The sequence below is a fragment of the Podarcis erhardii genome (assembly GCF_964252035.2).
Source record: "Podarcis erhardii genome assembly, chromosome: 17".
Lineage (NCBI taxonomy): Eukaryota > Metazoa > Chordata > Lepidosauria > Squamata > Lacertidae > Podarcis > Podarcis erhardii.
In genome coordinates, this window is record NC_138515.1 from 29,716,365 (window position 1) to 29,732,533 (window position 16,169).

General features: G+C 46.0%; 2 protein-coding genes across 2 annotated transcripts in view; one reads left to right on the forward strand and one right to left on the reverse strand.

Moving 5' to 3' along the window:
- Positions 1-16,169, forward strand: part of LOC309332179 (stimulated by retinoic acid gene 6 protein-like) — a 198,113-nt gene that overhangs the window by 175,524 nt on the left and 6,420 nt on the right. The window lies entirely within an intron of this gene.
- The window catches only part of SHB (SH2 domain containing adaptor protein B), a 160,252-nt gene that overhangs the window by 44,982 nt on the left and 99,101 nt on the right, over positions 1-16,169 (reverse strand). Inside the window, exon 3 of the mRNA XM_081845300.1 lies at positions 13,388-13,603. Coding sequence (XP_081701426.1) covers positions 13,388-13,603 — 216 coding nt within the window. The remainder of the gene's footprint in view (positions 1-13,387; positions 13,604-16,169) is intronic.

Here is a 16,169-nt window from a genome sequence, read left to right on the forward strand (position 1 = left end):
TCGAATCCCCACGACGGGGTGAGCTCCCGCTGCTCGGTCCCTGCTCCTGCCAACCTAGCAGTTCGAAAGCATGGCAAAGTGCAAGTAGATAAATAGGTACCGCTCTGGCAGGAAGGTAAACGGCGTTTCCGTGTGCTGCTCTGGTTCGCCAGAAGCGGCTTAGTCATGCTGGCCACATGACCCGGAAGCTGTACGCCGGCTCCCTCGGCCAATAAAGCGAGATGAGTGCCGCAACCCCAGAGTCGTCCACGACGGGACCTAATGGTCAGGGGTCCCTTTAGCTTTTTTTAAGGACATAACTATGCTACAGATTTACACTGGTTTAACAGCCATTCCCTCTCTGCAGGTTTCAGGTTCAATCACCGTAAGGGACAGCTGCATATTCCTGTATTGCAGGGGGTCAGACTAGACGATCTCAGGGTCTCTTCCAACTCTATAATTCTATTTTAAAAGGGCTCATTCCCCAACACACAACAATGATGGACGATAGTTAAGAGTGAGAAGAAATGCCCTAATACCTTAATAAGGGAGATATATATATACATATTACATATCTTAGAATGGTATTATGCAGTGCTTCCCTCCCCCATAAATTTTTTTAGGGGTACTCTCATTTTACTATATTGAGGCCAGACTTACATTCACAAAATGTTTAGGGGTATGCGTCCCCCTGCATCCCCCCCAGGGAAAAAAAGCACTGGTATTATGGTAAATTATTTTCAGCATAGGGACATCAGTTGCTGGAGACAAGACTAGGCAACTTTTTGGAGGCTAAAGCCTTTCCTGTATCTGTAGACTTTCTCTCAATTGCTTTATCATGTGTAAAACTATAAAACAGGGAACAGCAGCCCTAAGTATTTATATTATTTCCTGGCAAATAACAGTAGACTTATTTGACAGAGAAAAAAACCCTGTATTTCTTTTAGGAAGCTAGACAGACTCCTATAATACTCATCAAACCATATGCCAGAGTTTCTTTACTGAACCGGCAGCTTAGTTTTTGGGAGATTTTTTGGGTGCAGCAGGAGGGAGAACGAAAAGGGATTCACCTCCTGAGTAAAACCACCCCCCTCTTATTACAGATTTACCCTGCTGTTCACAACAGGAATCTCCCGACTCCTTCCTCACTCTCCCTGGAATTATGGCAAGCTTGGAGGCATTACTCTTGCTTCCATTCCCCCCCTCAACATCTGGATCACCAATGTACCACAAAGCAATTCAAGGATTAGTACTCTGCTTTGGCTAGTACCAAAGGGACACGGGTGGCACTGTGGGTTAACCCACAGAGCCTAGGACTTGCCGATCGGAAGGTCGGCGGTTTTAATCCCCGCGACGGGGTGAGCTCCTGTTGCTCAGTCCCAGCTCCTGCCCACCTAGCAGTTCAAAAGCATGTCAAAGTGCAAGTAGATAAATAGGTACCGCTCCGGCGGGAAGGTAAAAGGCGTTTCCATGTGCTGCTCTGGTTCGCCAGACGCAGCTGAGTCATGCTGGCCACATGACCCGGAAGCTGTACGCCGGCTCCCTCGGCCAATAAAGCGAGATGAGCGCCGCAACCCCAGAGTCAGTCACGACTGGACCTAATGGTCAGGGGTCCCTTTACCTTTACCTTAAAGGACCCTTGGACGGTTAAGTCCAGTCAAAGGCGACTATGGGGTTGCAGCGTTCATCTTGCTCTCAGGCCAAGGGAGCTGGTGTTTGTCCACAGACAGCTTTCCAGGTCATGTGGCCAGCATGACTAAACCACTTCTGGCACAATGGAACACAGTGACAGAAGCCAGAGAGCACAGAAATGCCTTCCCGCCGGAGTGGTACCTATTTATCTACTTGCACTGGCGTGCTTTTGAACTGCTAGGTTGGCAGGAGCTGGGACCGAGCAGGAGGAGCTCACTCTGTCACAGGGATTCGAACCACCGACCTTCTGATTGGCAAGCCCAAGAGGCTCAGTGATTTAGACCACAGCGCCACCCGCGTCCCATTAACCAGATTTAACCAGATTTAATACAAATAATGGTAGGCAATCCCATTACAAAGCATAGTTTTACATCCCAGCATGCTGCTTATCCTTTTACCATAGTTATAGCACTTCTGCACTGGGTCATATAAAAGAGACAACATGCAGCAAACAATTAAAAATGGAAGCCATCTTGCAGTATTGGGGCATACATTCTTGTCTACGTCACCCTGTGTGCATGGAGAAAAAAGGCATGCATGTGTCTGCCGTAACATTACAGACTTTTTTTTTAAAGTGTGGGTGCAGAACCCATGTAGAGAGTCTTATCTGAGGGGGCCTTTAAACGGCACTGCATGAAAGGTATAATTACAGAATTGGTTCATGAATATTAAATGTGCAAAAAGCTCATGGAATCATAATCGAGAAGCAAAGGTGCTGGAAAGAATTAACCAATTTAAATGGTTCATAAAATTTAATTATGTTTCACTTATTTATTCTGCTAAATAAGAAATATCTTTAATGTTGTTGATCTTTGGTGAGAAAACCCGCACATAATCCTTTGAAAGAATATTTGTGTTGAGACAAATCACCCAGCCAAACACCATGGAAGGAACCTAATTCATTTAAAACAACCTGCAAGTAATTAAAAGCTGCAAGCAATTAAAAGAAGCCTTATTTAACATGTGAGAAGTCAAACAAAAAACTCTCTTAGGGGGGTGTGTGTGTAGATGGGAAGGAAATGACACACTGAAATGACAAAATACTGACTTTAACATTTATCAAGCGCAGCATAATTTTTACTGGGGAATTTGGTCCGTCAAACTGGAGACACATTCTAAACGGCCTTGGCCCAGTATACCTGAAGGAGCGTCTCCAGCCCCATCGTTCTGCCCAGACGCTGAGGTCCAGCGCCGAGGGCCTTCTGGCGGTTCCCTCACTGCGAGAAGCAAAGCTACAGGGAACCAGGCAGAGGGCCTTCTTGGTAGTGGCACCCGCCCTGTGGAACGCCCTCCCATCAGATGTCAAAGAGATAAACAACTACCTGACATTCAGAAGACATCTTAAGGCAGCCCTGTTCAGGGAAGTTTTTAATGTGTGACATCTTAGTGTATTTTTGGTCTTTGTGGAAGCCGCGCAGAGTGGCTGGGGAAACCCAGCCAGATGGGCGGGGTACGCATAATAAATTATTATTATTCTATTCTTACCTGCTTGTTGCAGCAGCAGGAGGAGGAGACACTCATGTACTTTCCCCAGCCTGACTAATCTCTGTCTCTTGGCCTCCCTCCTCCCAGTTGCCTGCTTCCCGATTCCGGACTTCTCTCTGCCAGACTCTCCCTTTTCACCAAGCCCTGTTACCTCTTCAGCTTCTGACACCTCCTCCCCCCAGTCTTCTCCCTCTGACCACTTCTTGTCGTCCTACCATCACTCCCTGGGCTCTGAGCCTTCATCCCTTGGGGGTCTCCCACTGGTTCCTCCCACCATTCCTCTGTGTCCAACCTGTAAATGACATATATGGACGCCCCAAGATCAATCTGAAATATGAAGCTGTGTTATTTTAATGTGCAGTACAGTTCAAGTAAAGGGACATGGGTGGCGCTGTGGTCTAAACCACAGAGCCTAGGGCTTGCCGATCAGAAGGTCAGCGGTTCGAATCCCTGCGACGGAGTGAGCTCCCATTGCTCGGTCCCTGCTCCTGCCAACCTAGCAGTTCGAAAGCATGTCAAAGTGCAAGTAGATAAATAGGTACAGCTCCGGCGGGAAGGCAAACGGTGTTTCCGTACGCTACTCTAGTTTGCCAGAAGCATCTTAGTCATGCTGGCCACATGACCCGGAAGCTGTACACTGGTTCCCTCGGCCAATAAAGCGAGATGAGCGCCGCAACCCCAGAGTCATCCACGACTGGACCTAATGGTCAGAGGTCCCTTTACCTTTAAGTGCAGTTCACTTTTCTCAAACTGCCTAATGTTATGGTGTGGTTTTGCCCCTAACCTATTGTCAGGGAATGGTCTCAAGATAAGGATTGGGGAATGCATTCTATGGCAGACCAGCTACTCTCCGATGGAGGGGGAAGAGTCCCTTGACCACAGTGTGTTCAGAAGAAAAGAGAGACAGAAGCTGAACAGCTAAGGGAGGATTCAGGTAGGTAGCCATGTTGGTCTGACGCAGTCGAAATAAATAAAAAAATTGTTCAGTAGCACCTTATAGACCAACTAAGTATACCCAGAACAAACTTAGTTGGTCTCTCAAGGTGCTACTGAACAATTTTTTTATTTATTTCGAGCTTAGGGAGAAGTTATCCAGTTACGAGATGATGACAAGGGAGCCAGAAGGGAGGGGGCAGCTAGTCGAGATGTCACTTGAGAGTGTGGGTATCGACATGCAGAGGGCCGGGAGGCCAGCTGGCAAGCCCCAGCTTGGCTGACTCCTTCCATTGGCCTGTGCTCCGACCTAAATCAGCGACCCGGGCTTCAAAGCCAGGGCACGCTATCAGCAGAGAGAACTGTGCACACAGAATAGGCATGAGGCTTGTGGAAGCATACTCTAACTACAGATTTATTAATCATAAATCAGGACAAAGAAACATGTCGTCTCTCTCTCTCATGTCGTCTCAGAGAGAAGGGGAAAAGCAAAAGCTATACACAATGGAAGTTCCCAGCGTACTGTGCTGGAATGTAAACAGACATGTGACACGTAACAATCCCATGTCTGTTCCTTAAGGTGGAACGGACATCTCAACAGTGATTGACCACGGACTCGGAGGTCCAAACGTATCAGAGAGCAAAGGAGGCAGAAGGGGGGGGGAGGAACTTCCCATTGGCGTCTTGACTGCTGTGGAAGTCGGATTTAGAGTAGCCAACTGCCCTCCTTGCGGAGAGCTGTATATTTGTGCTTGCAACATGATGCTATAATAAAAGGACTATAAATCTATCAACTGCTTGTTAATCCTTATCTATGAAGGGAGAGGAGGACTCTCCATGCCTGACACCTATTAAGAGGGAGATGAGGTAAAAGGTGAAGCACAGAGAGGTGCACAAGGATGCAAGCCTGACCATGCCCTATATCCAAGCCCATGGGTTCTGCTGCTCCTGTTCAGGAATGCAACATGTCCCCATGGCCTGTGCCACTTCTGGTACCCAAGCCATAGGTTGGGTACTCTTGGGTTTATTTATTGAAAGCTATTAGAACTCCGGGGAATATATTCTGCAGCTTTCGCAAACAAGCCCATAGCTGTGAGGCCAAAAGAGATTTCATATATTTTGTTATTCACAGTTCACGAGTATTTTTCAGCACACAAATTTGCCCTCCAGCTGGAGGTGTTTTGCTGTGGTAAGAATCATGCGCTAAATATTCAGATTGCTGTTTCGGTGTCAGACAGACAACTGAGCTACTGTTTTAGCTTTTCATATACCGCCTACAAAACGGGGGTGGGTGGGTGGGGGGAACATGTCTAGATTGCACATAATCACCACACCTGTGTGGGAAGCAGCAGCAGCAGCAGCAGCTCAGGCATTCACTGAATTTGGAAAACAATCAAAACTAATAACTTCAAAGAAGTTCAAACATGTTTACTGTGCAGTTCCAATGCATCAGAACAAGAATAGCAATCAACCCACGGCGTAGCAGTAGACTTTGAAAAAAACTGTTGCCCACTTTGATGAATACACAACTCATATGAGGATTTTAAAAAAACACACAGACGCACACACGCAGAGGGAGTCTTCCTATAATGAAATCTGTAACAGAGAACACATTCTGAAATACTTCACAATGGGTAGAGGGAGCGGCGCTTTCTTAGATACCCACTGGGGAAAAAACCTGCTTTCCCCCATACTGATAATGAGATGTTTTTTGGTAGAGAAACCTTGCATTTTACAATTAACATTATTTCAATATGGTGAGTGGAATATATGGAAACCTCAATATCTGAAGACTTATTGATGAAGCTGGAAAGAATGGTTGTCACTAGAGAAAGCTTAGCATGACTGACAGACCAGTCATATGTTTGCTGACTTTGATGGAAGCTCCAAAGAGAACTATGGGGCTTGCTCCCAAGGAACTGTACATGCCTGAGATGGCTAATTGCCATTTCAAAAGATTATCCTACTATTTCTTAGGGCCTTGCCTGATGAAAGGCTTGCAGGGAAATGTCTGTCAGAGACTGGTTGGTTTTTACCAAGAGGAGGGAAACATGGCTCGATCTTGTGTGGAGAGTTTGAAAGTAGGCCTGAGGTTCATCTGCTTCCTCTACCCCTATGAAGTCTCTGGGTTTCACAACTGGGGTTAAAAGATACCCCACATTCATATAAATGTTGCACCTTGCAGTTGAAAAATTCATTTCTAGGCCTAGTGAGAGGAGCAGGAGAAAAGTATGTGAGCCCATGCAAGGGAGGAAGGAGGCTGAGGAAGATAATGGCCAAAATGAAGTACAGTGGTGCCCCGCAAGACGAATGCCTCGCAAGACGAAAAACCTGCTAGACGAAAGGGTTTTCCGTTTTGGAGGTGCTTCGCAAAACAAATTTCCCTATGGGCTTGCTTCGCAAGACAAAAATGTCTTGTGAGTTTTTCTGACTCCCCCCCCCTTTCCCCCCTTTTTCTAAGCCACTAAGCCGCTTATCCGCTTAAAGCCTCTAAAAGCCGCTAAGCCGCTAATAGCGCTAATCCGCTAAGCCGTCAATGGGCTTGCTTCGCAAGACGAAAAAACCGCTTGATGAAGAGACTCGCGGAACGGATTCTTTTTGTCTTGCGAGGCACCACTGTACTGAGTGGAACTCTAGCTGAAGAATGGCTGGTATGGCTAACAGTAGACTGCATAGCAAAGAGAGGACATCCTTGGGCCACAAGACTAAGACTCCTATCATCCCTAACCACTGGTCATGCTGGCTGCGAGTCAGGCGTCCAGCCACATCTAGAAAGCATCTAGAATCTAGAAATTTGTCATTCCCTGCTGCTGCTGCTGTTGATGTTCATGCTTTTTTTATTTTATATGCTAAAGCTGCTTGAATACCTTCTTTAAGTTTAAATAAGCTTTAAGCCTTGGGGCTGGGGAAACTAACCTCAGCTTCTAATCCAAGGATAGTCAACTTGGTGCCCTCCAAATGTTCTGCACTACAGCAACCATCATCCTTGACCACTGGCCGTGCAAGTGGGGACTGATGGGAGTTGTAGTTCAAAACAGATGGAGGGCTAAGAGAAAAAGATTTGGCTAGATGGGCTGCAAAGGGGTAAGGATTCTGCACTCCTCGCCCACACTCCCCTTCTCAGTCCCCCCCATTAACTTCCCAACTTCTGGGTGTCTGTGACAAGTCAAGGTTAAACAGTTTAAACACACACCTGAACTTGCGGCCATCGCATCCAGGTTGGCCCTTAAGAGACTGATATTTGGGGGGGGTTGGTTCATGATTTAAAGAAAATATCGAGGGGGAGGGCACCTGTGCAGTTTGCAGCTCTAGGTACCAGAGATTTCTGGGTTAAAGAAGGCAATAACCTTTCTAGTCCTGATGCTCTGTGGGTATTGTGGGGTTCTCAACTCCCATTACCTCTCAGCAAGCATGGCTAACCATCGAGATGATGGGAGTTTTAGTTCAATGTCATCTGAAAAGCCCCACACTGGCTACCCCAGTTTTAGAGCTACATTGCCTCTGCAGATAAAAATAATAATTTAGGTATCATAGCTAACATGGTCCTCCTCCCGTAGCTAGCTGTCTTGACATACAGCAATATTTTAATACCATATCTCCCTTTACTAGACAGCCAGGCCCAACATCCATTTGGGTAGATAAAAAGTGTCTACTCATCACAATAACAGCAGCCGCTGAAGTTTTCTGTGTGTACATAATTCCTGGCGTCATACAGGGATGCCATAATTCATTCAGCTGCCTGGCTTGTCTTCCCAAATAACTTTCAAAGTTTGCTGGCAAGAGGAAGGCACCTCATCTGTTTGCACAAAAGTAGTGACAGTCTTCTGTCCAGCAATCTAATGAGAATAAATAGCCCTACTACTGAGCAAATGCAAACAGTCGAGATCATAAAAGCCTTCTGATTGCCAAAGAACAAGTAGCAACCTTCTCCTGCAGCTGCTGTTTTGCTCATCATACATGATCAAACCAGGTATAGGGAATCCAAACAGAGGTCTATTCAGATACATACTACCAGCTGGGTACAAGCTACTCAAGGTATTTACTTAAGTCATTAAAATATGGAATTGGCTTTAAGAGCAATTAATGAGTGTCAAGTAATAAGCCCAATGCCTGGTGGAGACTGCACAGCAATAAAGAAAAGTTCCAGCTGGCTTTAGCATGATAAGAGAGGTTTATTCTAAACCAAGGTATTTTTTAAATCCACTTTAAGTAAAGAGTATCATGGAGTTACATATGGTGTATTTTTTCTTCTTCATACTGGACACAAAATGTGAAACTTAAACCTTTTCTGCCTCAACAGTGTGGTTGTATTTGCACATCTGGTAACCATAAACCAATAACAAACCTTGGCTTATCATTGTGGTTTGTTTGGAGCAGAACAAACCACGATCTCTGGCTTGGATGCAACCCTAAACAAGGGATTGTGGTTTGCTTCTCCCCAGCATGAACTAGGAGGAGCAATATGGGCATGGACAGCTTGTGCATGGCTCATCTCTTACTCTGATCTGCAAACAGGCTTAGTGCGCCAATTTAGACATCACAGCAAGGCATAGTTGAGGAAGTTTAACCATGGCATGGGTGGCGCTTGAACTGATAAACCATAATTTGAGATCAGATAGCAAAGTAGAATCGGGACTCATTTACCTTGATCCTCAACTGCTGAGTGGGAGTTGTGAACCATGGCTTTCCTCATGCATAGGAAACATGGTTTGGAATGTCTTAATTGAGCAACTATAAACTGTAGCTTTTGCATGAGAACTCTTCCTCCCACACTCAAATCTGAAGGGCAGAGGATTTCTGCCATCTTATGTGCTCAGCAATATGCCAGACTACAACTCAGCATCCAATGTCCTCTGCTCCTCACATGCGTACCATCAAAGAGAATTTTCTGGTAGAATATTTCGGTTGAGGATTTAGGTGTCACTGATTTGTTTTTTAAATTGTCTTCACTTGGATGAGACGCTCTATATTGTGTGTTAGAAGCCAAGCTTATTGTATTAATTTATGCCACAGACTGAGCTTGTCCAGTTGGCAGATTAAGATTCCTACATTTCCCCCTAAACTGATGTGTATTTTTTCTGTCTCAATCTTTGCATTGCACTACAGTGGTACCTCATGTTACATACGCTTCAGTTTACATACGCTTCAGTTTACATACGCTTCAGGTTACAGACTCCGCTAACCCAGAAATAGTGCTTCAGGTTAAGAACTTTGCTTCAGGATGAGAACAGAAATTGTGCAGAGGCGGCGCGGCAGCAGCGGGAGGCTCCAATAGCTAAAGTGGTGCTTCAGGTTAAGAACAGTTTCAGGTTAAGAACTGACCTCCGGAACGAATTAAGTACTTAACCTGAGGTGCCACTGTATATTAAACTCTCCAGTCAAAATCTTACGCAACAGTTCACTTCTATTATGCAAACCACACCTCAATCTAGTTTGCTCTCCAAGAAGGCAACGTCAAAGTTGCAGCATCGCTTACAAAAAAGGGTGGTTTAGTTTTACTAAAACCAGCATCACCTGAGCAAAATAAATTCCCCTTCCCTTATGTAAAACAAGATGGGGGGGGGGGATTACAGGCCCTCCCTTCACTCCAGGTGCTTGAATGTTTGGTGATGGTCCCTTAAAACCTGACAGCAGGTATGCCTTGAAATTTGGCAGCAGGTTTGTTAGGTGGGGGTATATGTGGTTAATAGCAGCACCCGAGCCTGAAATGTTGTGGTGGGTGCAAAAACCTAAAATACATGTAAACTAATCTGGTTGAATTTAAAGTTCTCCAATTAGTAAAAATGTGATAGCCTGGGATTTGAACTCAGGGGCTGAACCTGAGGAATCCCAGCCTGAACAGGGTTCCCCGCCTCCAGAACCAGCTGAGCCGGGGCTGGGGCATGAGCCTGAAGGGTCCTCACCTGTGCTGGATCCTCAGGTGCAGACACCAGCTGAGTCTGCTCTGGCCCCTGAGGTGATGGAGGACTCATTGCCTGCAGGTGCTCCACTCTCAGCCCCGTCAGGGGAAGCTGAGGTTGCCTCTGGGTCCGGTAACCCTCCAGCCTCTCCTGAGCTGCAGAGGCTCAGGGCAGAGAGGTGGAGGGAACTAAGTTCCTGCAGGAGGAGGGCTCGCCTGCAGGCCAGGAGAGGCGAGTCACCAGAGGACCGGGGCTGCCCTATGCCTCGGGGGAGATAAAAGCCAGCCAGCCCAGTCCCAGGTTGCGGGAGCAACGTTGTCGCTAGCCTGTTCCTGCCAGACCCTGTCCTGCTCTTCTGCCAGAGTTCCTGACCCCACCCGACTCCCTGCCTTGGACCCAGCTACAGCTTTGACTGGCAGCCACCATACTGCACCCTCAACCTCGGACTGGACTCGGACCTCGCCTCTCGGTTAGCCCCCGGGACCAGCACAAGAAAGTTGGTTAATATCTTTTTTCAATAGCAAAAACAAAAACATAAACCCAGAGTGGACTCTGCAATGCAATAGGGTGAATGAAGTAACCTGCTTCAGTTGGCATGGCAGGGAGAGAAAACACAAAGGCAGGATTGGTGTTTGAGTGATGGGAGCAAGAGTTTTTAAGTTGTGGCCCCGATGGTTATGTGCACACACACGTGCATACCTGTGTCATCTGGACTCCACCTCAGGCAACAAAATATCTGTGGCCAAGGGCAGATCCATGCCATACATTTAAAACACATCCAACACATATTTAAAGCACATGCCCCCCCCCCAAAATAATACTAGGAACTGTAGTCTCTTAATGGTACTGGAAATTGTAGATATGTGAGGGGAAAACTACAGTTTGCAGGATTCTCTGAGGGGAGGAAGGAGCTGTGTGCTTCTAAATGTATTTTGACTGTGCTTTAAATATATGGTGTGGATCTGCCTTGACAATGAACAGACAAAACTCCTGTCAAGTGCTTGGTAAGCGTCCAAGTCTATTTGCCTTCGTTGGTTGAAACACTGAAAAGTGGAGTGCTTAGTCTGAAAAAATGGGTTTTCACTGCCTACCCCCCAAAAAACGGTAGAGATCATTTGTAAAAGAAAACAAACCCAAACCTAAAAATTTAGGGAAGAGAATAGGAATACTCCCATCTCCCACCTGCTGTCTATGGTTCTTGGTGTTAGCTACACCTGGTTGTTATTCTGTACACAACGGATGTAAGAAGTGTGTTAATTAGCTTTTTCAATTACGTAGAAAACTAATGAAGCATAAACATATAGCGGAAAAGTGAGGGAGGCATAAATTTGCTTCCCAGCCATAGCCTCACACAGGAAAAAAGGTACATTGTGGGATGTAGAAGAACATTTTCTAACACACAGGTTTCTCCTCATTGACTGCAGCCCAATTTAAGTAAAACATTTAAACTCAACACAGGAACAGGCAGATAGGCTAAGGAAACGCTCCCCCCCCCCTGCTCTTTTCTTCTTTTGCAATAGCAGCCACTTGTGCCAGGAATTCAATTAGCGATAAGGAATCATTCCAGCATCCGGTTACACAGTTATGAGTAAGCACAGCATTCATTTCCAGTGAAAGGAAATGGGGTAACATCTCCTGAAGGCTCCAAGCCTGTATTCACGTTCACAGAATGGCAAGTGCCCTCGAGTAACAGAAGCACCCACAGACCTTGCCTGTATTTCGGTCTGCCTCAAACCAGGGAAGAACAGCTCGTTTGAGAAGATGGTTTGTTCCTCACCTCTGCCCCAATGGTTACTGGAGCTTTGGATGTCGGGTTTTGCTTGCTGCCAAAGAAAAGGTTCGAAATTTCATAGCAGCTCAAGCCCTGTTTGGCCACAGAGGGACATGGACCAGAAGGAGCAAGCCTCTATAGGCTACAACCTCCTCCTGTTGGCATTCCTCAATTATGGCAGCTAAACTTGGGGTGCCCTGGGCCAGGGGTTGCCAGCCTTTCTAGGCCTGTGAGCACATTTGGATTTCTGAACACAGTGCTGCGGGGGCCGATAAACAAACAAAACTTTAATATGAATCAACCTGGACCCTGCGATCATCACCTGAGGCCTATCTTCGTGTGTCTCCACCACATGAGGTCTGCAGGGTAGCAACACAAAAACGGGCCTTTTCTGTGGTGGCTCCCCACTTGTGGAATGCTCTCCCCAAGGAGGTTCATCTGACATCTTCATTACATAATTTTAGGTGCCAAGCTAAAACATTTCTCTTCAACCTGACCTTTGGCTGATTAACATGCTATGACCTTTTGAATGTGTTTGGGTGGGTGGGTTATTGGTTTGTTTTTATTCTTGTTTCTATTTTATTCAGTGCTATTTTTCTAGAAAAGAGGTGCTGGAACACACCATGAACATCGTTCTCTTAGAATGGCAATAGTGCCCACCTAAGAGGTGCTAGAATTGAGTTCCAGTGAGTTCTGGCTGGAAAAAAAAGCCTTGGTTTTACTACATATTCTTGTGTTTCCATTTTGTATTTTTGTGGTGTGAACTACCCTGTGATCTTCAGATTAAGGGTGGTATAGCGGTACTTCGGTTCTCGAACATCTCCATTTTCAAACATTTCGGTTTTTGAATGCCGTAAAACTGGAAGTAAATGCTTCAGTTTTTGAACTCGCCTCGGAAGTCGAACATGCCACACGGCTTCCGTATTGAGGTTTTCGTACTGAGTTTTCGGTTTTCAAATGTTCTGGAACTCGAACGGACTTCTGGAACAGATTACGTTCGAAAACCGAGGTTCCACTTACAGTTGTTCAGAAACCGAAGCGCAGCTTCTGATTGGCTGCATAGCCAATCGGAAGCCGTGGAAGCTCAGTTGGACGTTCAGGTTCCAAAAGAACTTTTGCAATCCGGAACAATCACTCTCGGGTTTGCGGCATTCGGGAGCCAAAACATCCAAGTTCCAGGGCGTTTGACAACCAAGGTACGACTGTATACAAATTTAATCAAACGATAATGATTATAAATAACAGCCTGTCCAGTCAGAAACGTCCAGCACTCAAAACCACTTGAGAGCCAGTGTGGTGTAGTGGTTAAGAGTGGTAGACTCGTAATCTGGTGAACCGGGTTCGCGTCTCCGCTCCTCCACATGCAGCTGCTGGGTGACCTTGGGCCAGTCACACTTCTCTGATGTCTCTCAGCCCCACTCACCTCACAGAGTGTTTGTTGTGGGGGAGGAAGGGAAAGGAGAATGTTAGCCGCTTTGAGACTCCTTAGGGTAGTGATAAAGCAGGATATCAAATCCAAACTCTTCTCTTCACTGAAGCTCCGTTGCCCTGTTCTAAAATGCTCTTTGGTGTGTCTCTTGCAAGACGTAAAAGCAGAGCTGAAAAGATTCGCTCCAAAGGGCCTCACCTGCTAAAGCTGGAATGGAGACTTTGTTCCACTCCCAGGGCTGGTCGTATTCGTCTGCAGGCCTGTCGTCGTCCTGTGGCAACTTGCTCTCTCTCAAGCGCTGACTCACGACGCTTTCAGAATCCGACTCCACGCCGTTGCCTTCAGGTTCGTAAGGTGTGTCGTACAGCTGGATGTCTTTCTGCTGGGGTTTCACACTGTCTTGCCTCTGGAATTCTATAGGGAAATAAAAAAATAATTGGGTTAATTTGCTTGCTTACGGCAGCAGGCAAGCAACATGAGGTCAGGGGGTGGGGGAGTCCTACTAGATGGCGGATGAATGCAAACGGCACAGTGCAGAAATAGGAAGCTGCTAAAAGGTTTCCATATTTAACTTTTCCTCTCAAGCAGAAAAAGACAAGAAACAGATCAATGATTTCAATAACAGTTTACTAGAACACGTGCAACATTTAGTTGTTTCTCCCTCGCTCTCTATTTCGCCAGATGGCAAAATAAATCAACCAAAATAGCAGTGAAGATAAGAAATGTTATCCCAATTAAAGCAAGAATTTAGAGAAAGCACCACCCCACAATTTCATGAACCTTGTTTCATGAACACCTTGCGAGTTGAACATTTTGGCTTCCGGATGCTGCAAACCCAGAAGTGAGTGTTCTGGTTTGAGAATGTTCTTTGGAACCCGAATGCCCGACGTGACTTCCGTGGCTTCTGATTGGCTGCAGGAGTTTCCTGCAGCCAATCGGAAGACGCGCCTTGGTTTCCGAACGTTTTGGAAGTCGAACGGATTCCATTTGACTTCTGAGGTACCACTGTATTGTGGCATCTCAGGGGCTCAACAATCTCTGTGAACAACACCATCTTATATGAAATCTGGGGCAGAACTTTAATACCCCATTTCTGAAGTCTGCTCATCTTAAGCTTTCATAGAACCCTCCCACCAATTCATGCTTAATCATTATGCGGCTTCATGTTTCTAAAATTCACATATGAAATCAGCTTTAGATGGTCAATATGGGGCTGGCTAAGACAGGATTTGTTGAATGCTGGAAGCTCACGAACTGGAGGTTGAATAAATACTTGAAATTCCTAAGGGCAACTTCAGGCATGAATTGCAGCCTCTTGCCTTAGAAATCCATAATATGGAAGACTTGTCAAACATTTACCTTAAATCACAAGCTATTTTTATTGTTTGTCAATGAAATCGGGAAGTGACAGGGCAGGTAGAGTTTCTCTGTCTTTTAGAGAGAAATTGTGAACATTACACCTAACAACAAAAAGAGAAGAGACTTGTTGTTGTTGTTGTTTAGTCGTTTAGTCATGTCTGACTCTTTGTGACCCCCTGGACCAGAGCATGCCAGGCACTCCTGTCTTCCACTGCCTCCTGCAGTTTGATCAAACTCATGCTGGTAACTTCGAGAACACTGTCCAACCATTTCGTCCTCAGTCGTCCCTTTCTCCTTGTGCCCTCCATCTTTCCCAACATCAGGGTCTTTTCCAGGGAGTCTTCTCTTCTCATGAGATGGCCAAAGTATTGGAGCCTCAGCTTCAAGATCTGTCCTTTCAGTGAGCGCTCAGGGCTGATTTCCTTAAGAATGGATTGGTTGGATCTTCTTGCAGTCCATGGGACTCTCAAGAGTCTGCTCCAGCACCATAATTCAAAAGCATCAATTATTTGGCGATCAGCCTTCTTTATGGTCCAGCTTTCACTTCCAGTGCTCACTGGAAGGACAGATCCTGAAGCTGAGGCTCCAATACTTTGGCTACCTCATGAGAAGAGAAGACTCCCTGGAAAAGACCCTGATGTTGGGAAAGATGGAGGGCACAAGGAGAAGGGGAGGACAGAGGATGAGATGGTTGGATAGTGTTCTCGAAGCTACCAGCATGAGTTTGACCAAACTGTGGGAGGCAGTGGAAGACAGGAGTGCCTGGCGTGCTCTGGTCCATGGGGTCACGAAAAGTCGGACACGACTAAACGACTGAACAACAACAACACCACCACCTCTGGTTGTGAAAGGGATCCATTCCGGAGGCCCATTCGCAACATGAAAAGAGCGCAACCTGAAGCGCCGTATTTGCGCTAGTGCGCGGTGCAATTTGGTGCTTGTGCGCATGCACGAGCGGCGAAACCCGGAAGTAACCCTTTCTGGTACTTCCGGGTCGCTGCGGGACGTAACCTGAAAGAAGGTAACATGAAGCAAACGTAACATGAGGTATTAGCTAAAGCAAACTTACTTCAAGCAATGATCTCACTTTCAGTTTTGCAGCCAACCCTTAACCACATCTAAGGTATTTACATTCAGTGCTGAACCATGATTAAAGGGGAGAAAAGAAGCACTATGGTTAAGCATTATGTTTCCCACAAGGCCATTGTCTAGGCGTACCGATATTAAAACACCTTTAATTTGTTTTGAGTTTCAATTTTACTCAGCCGTGGTCCATGGAAAGGATTTCCCTGAAAGTGAAATCAAAATACACTTCCCCCTTCACAAACTGTGCTGTAAGAACAGCGCTAACATGATGGATTCTGACAGCTCTGCCTGGAACAGAATACCTAAGTATCAGCTATACTTAAGAGGCAGAACTGGGGCATTTTCCATCATGAAAGCTGTAATTGCTACTACTGCTTTAAGCTTTAAAATGCAGCTTGGAATGACCAAGGAATCAAACTGTGTGTGCTAACTCTACTTACTTGGGAGCCTAGCTTTGGGGATTACAAGGCCATGAGGAGTATATATATGAGCGAAAGAGAGAGAGAAAGAGAGAGAAAGAGAAAGAGAGAGAATG